General features: G+C 35.4%; 1 protein-coding gene across 1 annotated transcript; it reads right to left on the bottom strand.

Moving 5' to 3' along the window:
* Positions 1-91: 91 nt before the first annotated feature.
* LOC115230685 (tektin-4-like) lies at positions 92-670 on the bottom strand. Its single transcript, XM_029800820.1, has one exon. It carries the CDS (start codon positions 668-670, stop codon positions 92-94), a length of 579 nt encoding a protein of 192 aa, XP_029656680.1.
* Between the last annotated feature and the right edge of the window lie 10,807 nt (positions 671-11,477).

Below are 11,477 nucleotides of genomic sequence, written 5' to 3' on the forward strand. Positions count from 1 at the left end.
CGTCGAGGTTCCTGGCGATTGTTTTGTTCGTGAGGTCTGACTCCAAGTCCTCTCTCCGTTGAAGGTTGTTCCTGGCAGTTATAATGACTGATTACGTAATCTGACTCTCACAATCATCTAATGTCTTCCCTATTATTTGTTTTGACGAGTTGAGGAGACAACACTCCTTACCATTAGTCCCTAACCATACCTTTAATAGCAATTCCTCCACCTGGTCGTCGAATATTTCAGATGTGTTTTTCATTCTTTTGCAGTTGCAGTTATCCATGTTTATCTGTGTGGGCAAATCCATTGAAAGAAGAGCCAATCGCAGTCGGTCTCGTTGCCCACGCAGATCTCCGGTCTCTTTTATGTTTGTTTGAAGTGATTTCTTGAGTTCTTGTTTCCAAAAGTCAATGTCTCTCAATCGTTCTCGGAAGGACGTGTCGACTGCATTTATTGAATCCACGATTTTGTTGTTGTAAAAGTTTTGTTTGGTTTTTGTATCGTAGCATTGTTTTTCACCCTCACAACGAGCAGTCAACGAATTGTTGAAATTGTTGTTATTTTCGCACTGCCACTCTTTTATGGAATATGAAGGCCTTCCACAATTTTTTGTGCAGTCGATCAGTCCACATCCAATTTCCTCATTGCTCGACAACCCGTACGTGGACTCATATATTGCACTCATCACTATTGCTTAGATACTATATGTTCTCGATTCAACTTATTTAACCAAGCTTATTATTTTATTCTGTCATTTTAAATCGAATTCTAAGTTTCCTAGATTTTTCTTTTGAGAGATTAGCTCAAACAATGTGCAGATACAATATATTGAATTGCCTTAAAGGAAAAAAATTATGCTCATTGAGAAAAAAATACGTTGATAGGAGATGCTTGTAGTCTCTCCAACTACAAAATATAGACTTCTAGGTAGCACACGACAGGCTATCGAACAACCTGGAATAGATCCCAGCTACTTGGCTTGTGGGCTTGGCATTAATGGTACTGAAGAGTAATTATTTGCCAATACACATTGTCAACAGCAAGAAAATAGCCCTAAATAGCCCTGGAGTATTTCGCTGACCAAAAATTTTTTTATAAAAATCGTGATTATATTCCGATAATAAGAGTTATTAATTTAAAAATTATATTTTTTCAAAAATTTATTTAATTTAAATAATTTCAACACAGGAATAAATTCTTGATTGGTTGCAAAAGAAAATTGACGAATAGTAAAGATTTTGACGATGGTTCAAATATTCAAAATGATTGGAATATAATCAATACCATTCCAAAGACAAGAAAATACTGTCCATCTTACTTATTGTTAGGATTCACACGCATCATTGTTGATTCCTTGGAAAAACCCCTCTGTTTGCTTTGCCTCAAAACACTTGCAGCAAATAGTATGAGGCCATTAAATTAAGAAGACATTTTGAAACGATACATTCTGAATATGTCCAAGTCCGAAGAATTTTTTAAAGAAAATTAGAAGAGCTTTTTGCAAAGCTGTGTGAAGATATGGATTTAAAATATACATCGCTTTTATACTATTGTGAGGTGCGCTGGCTATCTCGTGCAAAAGTGATTCGAAGGATGTTTGAACTCAAAGATCAGGTTGCAGATTTTCTTTATGAAAATGATATCGAAGATGCAAAATTGTTCAGACTTTATTGTCAAATTTTCCTATTTAGTTGACATTTTGGGAAATTGAGTATATTGAATAAATCAATGCAGGGACCACAACTACATTTATTCGCTCAAAAGAACAAAATAAAAGCATTTATGAAAAAATTAGTATTATGGAAATCAAATATACAAAAAATATTTATGACATGTTTCCACTTTTAATTACCTTCTGCGCCATAGTGAAAATTGAAGCAAACAAAGACATATTTGAAGCATTTTGTTCATTATTTTAAAGATCTCGACTGTAAAACGTTCGAATGGATACAGAATCATTTATTGATGAAGAAATTTACAACTTTTGAAAAAGAAAAATTGATAGAATTGTCATGTGATACATTATTGAAACAAAAATTTGAGAGAGAACCGCTAATTTATTTTTGGTTGAATTTAAGTACGGAATATGAATTTTGTTGAATAAAGCAATAAAAGTTTTGTTGCCATTTGCTACCTCATATTTATGCGAAACTGGATTTTCTGCACTAGCTGCAATGAAATCTAAATATCGAACTCGTTTAGTGGTGACTAATGAGCTAAGAGTAGCACTCTTTTCAATGACACCAAGATTTCAAAAACTTTGCGCCAAGATGGAATAAAATTATCTCACTAACTTTTTGTTTTAAAAAATTTGTTTTGATAAATTAATAATTGTTACATTCTTTAAATTGTTCATTCCGAAGTTTTTCATTAAAAACATTTTTGTTGGGTGCATTTCTTTTGGAATGTTCATTATTAGAGATTGACTTCCGTTCCGACTGGACATTTTCCAATTTATGCATACTCCCGCATAAGAAGCAGCGCAAAGACTCCTTGCAGAAAGATGCAGTGTGACAGAAATTTGGACATCAAAAACATCGCATTTGTGATTATTGAACCATTTAAATTTCATTTCAATGAAACCAATTTTTATTTCCAAAAGTTATTAGAGTTTGTGCTTCAACTTTGTCGGTGATAAATAATTTTTTAATCCCAAGAACTTTGTTTGGTTTAAATTGTTTTGAAAATATCGAAAGTCCTCCTCCCTGTTGAATAATGGCTCCGTTGACCAATTTTGTCGCCTTGAGATCCGTGTTTTGCAAGCAGTGTGTGAGCTACTGAGTACATTTGCAACTTCCTAGCCCTAGCTGTGGATTAAATCTTATTAAAAATAAACAAGTGTCCCAAGACTAATTTGACTCACTGTATGATCCCGACCTTAACACTAATCCTTTCCTGGACGCAAACTCCAACTGATTATGTTTTTTTGTATTCACGTTGTTATCAAAATCAGATTTGATAAAAACAGTACCGGATATATTACGTAAACAATTGTCCAGAATTCAAGAGACTGATCCAGTCACCTTTATTCCACAAGAAGTGCAAAATGCAAGAAGTAATTATAAAGAAACGTCGAAACTGAATAGTCCCTTGTGTCAACCTATAACACAAGAAGAAATAAATACTGCGATAAAAGGTTGCAAAAATAAAGCACCAGGATGGGATTTTATCCCAATGAATATCTTCAAGAATGCGGACCAGATTTTAGTTGGATTACTAAATATATTATACAATTCTTCGTGGAGTTTTGGACATGTTCCGTCGACCTGGAAACGAACAATTGTACGTATGGTCGTGAAAAAAGGAAAGCCTAAGTCAAAAGCAGATAGCTATAGGCCAATTAGCTTAATCTGCTCAATGTCGAAAATTATGGAGAAAATTGTTTTCAATCGTCTCTCAAGGCTTGTTGAGGATAATAATTTTCTCTCTGACAATCAATTGGGTTTTCGACATAAAAAAAGGACTGGAGATTGTCTCAGAGAGCTAAGATCTGCAATTGATAGTTCGAGGAGAAAAAAGGAATTTCTTACAATAGCGTGCTTGGATATAACGAAGGCCTTTGACAGTGTTTGGCACTACGGACTTCTTGATACGTTATCAAAAGCAGGAATTGGGAGAACCGCATTATTATGGATAGAAAACTTTCTTTCAAGAAGGAGGCCGTATATACGTGTTGGAAATTTAATTTCTAAGAAAATTGAATTACGAAGAGGGGTTCCGCAGGGATCAATTCTCAGCCCGCTACTCTTCAATTGTGTAATGAGTGAGTTACCAAAAACCGAGAGCATAAATAGTCGTATGATTATTTATGCTGATGACATTCTTGTGCTTGATTCAACCATAAGTAAACAAATTTCATGGAAAAGAGTAGAAACCCATATAAAAAATATTGGGAGGTGGTGCCAAAACAATGGGTTGACTCTGTCAAGAGAAAAATCAACAGTCACATGGATTGCAAGTAAAAGAAAAAATATCGATGAATATGTAAATACAGGAGATATAAAAAACTCTGGAAAATTGGAGTATCTCGGAGTATCGATAGACCGAAGAGAATCTTTTAAGGATCATATCAAAACACGAAGAGAGAAAGCTACAGGAATGTTGAAATCCTTAACTCGATTTCATTTGGAGCCTGAAACTTTCCTTTTTGTGTATTCTACATGTATTGAGCCATTCTTGATATATGGCCATCAAGGATGGTATAGGTCCGAAGAAGATAGCATTTTTGTGAAAAAGTTGGAAAAGACCAGAAGATTTGCTATTAAATTGGCATTTGGATTGGACTTAAAATCAAAAATCGAAGATGCTTATGACGTTAAAGTCAGAAGGATAGAAGATCTGTTACGTCACTTATGGAAATTATGATGTAATTTTTTCTTTTGGGTATATGCGAAGAAGAGACATGTGGTGTCTCATAAAATGACCCTATACAATGAAATCAAACCCACATTAATTAGCCTCTTGTTCTGCTCTGGGCTTTCTCCCTAACATTAATTTATGGGTTTGTTGGGAAATAAAACTTGTCTTGTCTTGTCTAACAGTATCGCCGATTTTTATTGGAAATTTTTATTGGCGTTTTCTTTTACTTTTTTTCGGTAATTTTTTAAATGCTCCGACGTTTGATAATCTGATTCAATTTAAATTTCATCCTCCGATGAATACTCCGTTCTTTCGAATGATGATTCGATTTCTTTATTATCAAACAAAGAAACAGTACTGAATCCCGAAGTTCCAAAAAATAATCTAAAAATAAAATTTACGAAGCAACCTAAAAGGTGACTTTCCGGTAGCACGATGAATAGTCGTGTTGTACTTATAGACAGTATTCTTCAAAATATCAATCCAATTATTGGATTCGGATTGAAATATTGTTTTTGCTAACCAACGCTTTAGCGTTTGATTATATCGTTCTACCTGCCCTTGTGATTGAGGGTGTCTTGGTCTTTCATGAATCGTCTTTATCCCCCAATCAAGTAATAAATGAAACTTCAGAGTTACAAAACTCTTTTCCCTTATCCGTGTGTAAGGTTTCAGGTGGCCCAACTGAGTAAAACAAGTCTTCAAAAGAATTTCTTATATTTTGAGAAGTTTTACTCATTAAGGGAAATGACCATGCAAATTTTGAATAACAATCAATTATATTAAGAATCCATTTATATTCTCTATTATTAGAAGAATATCTCCGAAGATCTATACAATCCGCCACAAATCTTTCGAATTTATGTGAAACGGAAATCATTTGAATATCTTCGCATGTCTTTAGACTGTTGAAATGGTTGCGAGAATCACAAGTTGATATAAAATGGCAAATAACTTTTCGATTTATACCAATATATTTTTGGGAAATTAAATGGCACATCTTGGAAACTCCAGGATGTCCGATAGAATGTTCTTTAGTTAAAATTGAATTGATTTTGGATTCTTGAAAGGAACAGACAACAGTACGAAAGTTTCCATTAAGTGCAAGAATTAATTCTCCATTTATAAGTTTTAAATTCTGACACTTTCGGCGTAACGTACGCTTTTGATTTTCATTGAAATCATTAGGATACTCATTATATTCGACATAGTTCATTATGTTCTTTAGTTCATAGGGTGTTTTAATGCTGAACGAGCGAGTTAGCTCCCCTTTGGTGAGTGTTCCACACTGCATAATCTTTGTTGAGAATCAATGCTTTAGTTATTACGTCTTCGGAACCATGTTTATATTCTACGAACTTTCCTTCCAACGTCTTCTTTAATGCAATCGTTTGGATGTACGCCAGAACACTGTCTTTAATGCCAATCAAATCCATGTATATTTTAAAATACTTGGAGGTGATCGCATCCCAGGTAATGACAATTGGAAGTATTTTGAGTTTGGCTTTGTAAATGATTTCTAATTCACTTGCCAGGATATCATATTTATGAAGTTTTTCAACTTCAACTGCTTTTAAATTATCCACACATGTCACTCCAATCCCTATTAGCCACATCTGGTTTAATTTTTTGTCGTATAGAAAAATGTCCTGCTTGTTATATTGAATTTTTGATTCGGTAGGGATAGTAGTGTCAACTCGTAATTCAGCACGATCATTGGTAATTACGCTTTGGATAGAGTGTAAGTCTTTAACCTTATTGATTTTTGAATCCAAATTTTCTGCATATGTGCATGTGTATGCATTTAACAATTTCGTTATGTCGCCTTGTATAATCGGAATTAAGCATTCTATTGCATCGAGTTTCCAAATGGTTGACTGTCTTATTAGAAGATTTCCATGTGGGCATTTCGAACCAAGCTCGCGGAAGAAAATATTCCTGTCATGCAAAAAGAAGAACATGGCTTCAGATTTAGGGGAAATATTTCCTTTTACAATCCATTTTGAGGATGTCTGTATATCGAAAGTCTCATTATCAAGTGATTCAAATAATTTTGAATGAAGAGTTTTCTGTTTAGTGTCTGTTCAATGTGCTGGGTTTATTCATATTTTATTTGCAAGAATTCTTTGATTGTGGCCATATGTGACTTTCTTTGTTGTTCAGCCCACAGAATTCCTGCACTCCTTAGAGAAGTAAATTTTCGTCTTTCCAGACTTGTTTTGAAATCAAGCAACATTTTCTTAGCTTTGAAAGTGATTGATATCAATCCCCTTCCAAACATATTCCTCGGTAAGTAAAGTCTTTCTTTGCAAGCTGGTTTCATATGCACATTCAAATTCATAAGTATCTTGCTGACTAATTTATCAATTTCTTCAAATCTAAGTCAATGAAGCCAATATAGTAATTGCACAGTGATAGAGCATGTTCATTAATTGCTTTAAATAAATTGACTGAGTTTAATTTAGTTTCTGATAACTTTTCAATATGGTTTTGCATTTCTTCTTTAATATTTTTAAGTACGTCTTCTTTGAGTACTTTACTACATCTGTTTTCTAAAACTCATAAATATCTGTAGCTGTCCAGACCATCCATCAATTTACCATCATTTCTTAATAGATAACTATTTGTTGCTGATTTATCGAAATTCTTCTCCAATCCAGATGATTCAAAGTAATATTTCACATCTTCCATCATCCACGCCAATGTCTCCTCTTCTTTGGACAATAGCTTCAAGTCGTCAATGAATAGGAAGTGATTTGTAGAAAAGGTTAAGGAATTAATGCCACCAGAATTTATCGATCAAAGAGACTTTCCAGTTTTGAATAATTGACATAATAAAACTAGTTATCCAATTAGGAGTTCAGAGTTTTCGAGGATTTCAACTGAGTCAAATGCTTTCTTGACGTCAATCAATGCATAAAATATTTATTATCGTGCGCACTGTTGACACATCTGTTTAAAAGTGCAAGTTGAATTAAATAAATAAAAAACAATCAAATTTAAAATATGAACGAATAAATGATAGCATGGTCTCTTACATTAAAAAATGGAACCCAAATGGACAATTTTGACGGCCAATTTATTATCAGAAAAGTCAAAAAAAAGGAAATAAGATAAAATTAAGAAGATTATTATGAAAAGCAGTCAAAGAACAAGAAGGATTCAGATTCGGATTAAAAAAACAGCCAAAAATATTCTTGATTACTTTGTTAAAAAAACTTGAACAGATTTTTTATCCTATTATTGGCCAACTTTTAGAGATCTCCAACATTGACAAATAACAGAATATTCACTTATGATTTGTGCAATAAATATTATTATAATCAATTGTGATTGGAGATTATTTAATAATTAATATTTTTATTTAAATATAATTTCCTCAAAGGCGAACGTGAAATTAAACAAACTAACTATAATTCTCAAAGGATTACTTAAAGCTGTGACAAATGTTTGATCCAGACTCTCCCCGCAGGCGTAATTCTAAGCATGTAATGATTTATGGATGAGACTTTAGTCTGAAGACTCAGAGGAAGATTCCATGGGACTGCCCTCTGCAGAGGAAGTCAGAAAACTAATTCCACAGTCAAGTTACCAGGATTATCAATCACTCCGAAATGTCCCACCGAAACTAAGAAATATGGTCATCCGAATTTTGATCGGGTCTTTGCTTATTTTGAGTTTTATCCTCGTCATCTTCTTTGGTCCGACTGCAGTGGTGTCACTCGTATGTCTGCTCCAATTAATGAGCTTCCACGAAATCATAAAAGTGGGCTATGTGGTTTATAGATCACACAATCTGCCCTTCTTCCGTGTCCTCAGTTGGTATTTTCTCTTTGCCTTCAACTACTTTCTTCACGGAGATGCCTTAGCTCTTATTGTTGGCCAAAAACTGAATATAAGCGTAGAACATTTTCTTTATTTATAGAGAGGAATATATTTTTTGATCAGACATCACCCACTGATATCCTTTGGATTGTATTTGACTGGTCTGGTCATGTTTGTTCTCTCCCTTGTTAAGAAACACTACACCAAACAATTCACTCTGGTGACTGGCTTATTAATTCTAGTTCGGGTATACACACGTCGCTCTTATGATACTGAGCTGTGCCAACTTCCAAATAAAGAACACTGCGAATGGACTTGTTTGGTTTGTCCTCCCTGTTCTCCTTATCATCGTCAATGATATCATGTCATATTTTGTGGGGTCATACATCGGGAGGACTCCTCTTATTAAATTATCACCTAAAAAGACATGGGAAGGTTTTATTGGGGGGTTTGTCTTCACTCTTATCTTTGCTGTGCTGGTATTTTTATTTTTACAGAGTAGTGTGCCCAATCCATGGCTCCTTATGACTTTTTTGTGTGTCCTTCGTCAAGTGACATACCCTGCCACCGCCCCTATCCTTTCCAACTAGCCACTCTGCAACTTCCTGCTTTCGTATTTGTGATATGACTATGGCAGATTGGAGGGAGGACAGTCACCTACTACCCCTTCGTGTTCGATGCAGTGTTTTTGGGACTGTTTGCGTCTCTTATTGCCCCATTCGGTGGCTTCTTTGCTAGTGGATTCAAACGGGCATTTCGTCTTAAGGACTTTGGACAAATCCTGCCTGGGCATGGAGGACTATTAGATAGGTTTGACTGTCAGTTCCTGATGGGTGCATTCGTATATGTCTACTACAGCAGTTTCATGGAGTAATCCCTTATCTTATTCCCACAGCTGTTCAGCCGACACAGTCTACAGAATGCTGCGCTATTTGACACCCGAAGAACAGTTGGATGTCTACTTTAACTTGACTAATTCCCTAACATTAGCTGGTTATTTAAATTGATTTGTCTGGTTATTTACATTGATTTTTTTCCGAATGAATTCTACTTGAATAAATAAGAAGATTGTTAATAGTTATGCAGGAATTTGATAGATAAAGTCGATCACCTTCACCAACATAATCGTAAATGTGCGTAGCCAAGGATTAGTGTTTGCTGAACTGAGAATTCGACTTCTCACAAGCTGAAGACAATATCTAAAAGAATTAATGAAATATCCAACCTGGAGTAACTATTCCTACGGGAAGCAATCCTCATAAGGATATACTGGCGAGACAATATGGCCGCAATTAGGGATGCCTGTCCTCTGCAGTAGAACAAGAGGACTAACCTGAGGATGAGAACTATACAAATGGGGAAAAGACACAACTCAACATACGCACTGGCAGTCAGGAGAGTAGGAGTGAGTCCCGACAGATATTTGAAAGTGGGAGAACTGCCTCCGAACGAACTGAGGACTCTGTTGAAAAAGGAAAGGACGGAAACGAATGAGTAGACAGTAACAGGGACGAGTATAACTACACTTAATTCGACTAATAAAACAGGCAGTGGGGACGACATTCAACATGATCAGAGAATAGAAAACAAAGTGGAAACTGTCCTCTCCAGACAAGGCACTGAAATAGTCACATATCCCTTTGAAGGTCTTTTCCTTGATCGGAGGACTGCGTTGATAGAGTCTTCCCAGGCTGGTTAAGCCAAAGGAGTAGAGCAAATATCGGTAGGCCAAAAAAGACGAACTAAAGTAAAGGAAAAAGCTCACGAGAAGACAAATGTAACCACCAAAGAAAGAGTGCTGAGTCTAAACATGCACAATACTGCATCGTATTTGTTATTGAGTATAAATGACTAGGGAATATCACACAATCACTAACTATGACCATTATAAATCGCGTGTATGATATTAATTATTTAATATTATACAAATTTATAATTTACTATTAATTTAAGTCAATCATTATGGGAAACCAAACATATCAAATATTCAAACACGCAAGAACTCTCGTACGTGACCTACAAACCCGGCCAGGTCTTCCCTATATGGACAATGACCACAATTCTCCATATATATCAACGTATAGTTCGGAAAGTGGGTAGCCAGTCTCATCACATTGTCCCGACTGGGCATATGAGGACTCAATACCTCATCATGTCTGACCTCATCCCTCCAATAAAGAACACTCTCCCTTCAAACCTTCCCTCAATTTCCAATCCCGACGGACGAGCTGACTCATAGAACTGTTTAAGTGAGTTGACATTAAAATTGAGTGTATAAACATTCATAGATGACACTACATTCAGTCGAAGGAACTTTTCCAGCTTCCTCGCCTCAAATAAATAACTTTTCTACCTCAAATGGGAGACCAGGACTCTCCAAAACTTCAGAAATGACATCATCAATTGGAATTTTATCAGAATAGTTGGCCAAACGTGATTCCAGTAGTACAAGCGAGTGCAAAAGTGGCTCGATTTTGTTGTTGGATGTATAATATGGAGTGATATCGACAATTATCAATTCAGCGAGGTTATTTGACTAGAATATAAAGAGAAAGGCCAACATATGTCAGTGCGTAGAGAGAAGCCACCAGTCCGCCCATACTGTGTCCCAATATGCTTATTCTAGAATGGCCCAACTTGGTTCTGAGACAGTCAAGGTCGGCAATCATCAGGTCGCAGTTAATCTCGTCGGTGTACTCACTTTCTCCGTGATTCCGTGCATCAACTAATACAACCTGAGAGGATTTTTGACGTCGTAACCTGAACACCGAGGTTACATAGTCCTTCGGCTACAAGGGACCAGTCCTTTTTAGTGCAGAGTAATCCGTGGAGAATATAAAGTGGGTATTTGTATAATTGTTGGTGCGGAGACTTCACCACGTAACATAGTTCGACTTTTAATTTATTTAAAAGCCTTACCAGGAGTAGATGGCATTTTAAGATTAGGGTTTTATTATTTTGAATATTTAGATTAAATAGTAAGCATATAAACAATATAAATTTAACATGGATAGAATGCTCTGAAGATAGAAAGCCAGAAGAGGCTAGACCGAGCCACTTTGTTGGCGAAATGTGTTTGAAAAAAGACAGTCCCCCGAATAAAGATTTCTTGTCCTGAGAATTTGAATTTCTTTTTTCCTCTTATTTCAAGTTTTCACACTATCCCATTTCCCATACTAAATGGAATTAATACCAAACTAAGTGGGATTAATAACAAAGGAAGTGGGATCAATAAAGGATTACGTTTATTATAAATAGTATATTTCGATCCAACGAATAAAAATGCTACGTAAATTGTTGGAAAAAGA

This window comes from Octopus sinensis, unplaced genomic scaffold (assembly GCF_006345805.1).
Source record: "Octopus sinensis unplaced genomic scaffold, ASM634580v1 Contig16134, whole genome shotgun sequence".
Lineage (NCBI taxonomy): Eukaryota > Metazoa > Mollusca > Cephalopoda > Octopoda > Octopodidae > Octopus > Octopus sinensis.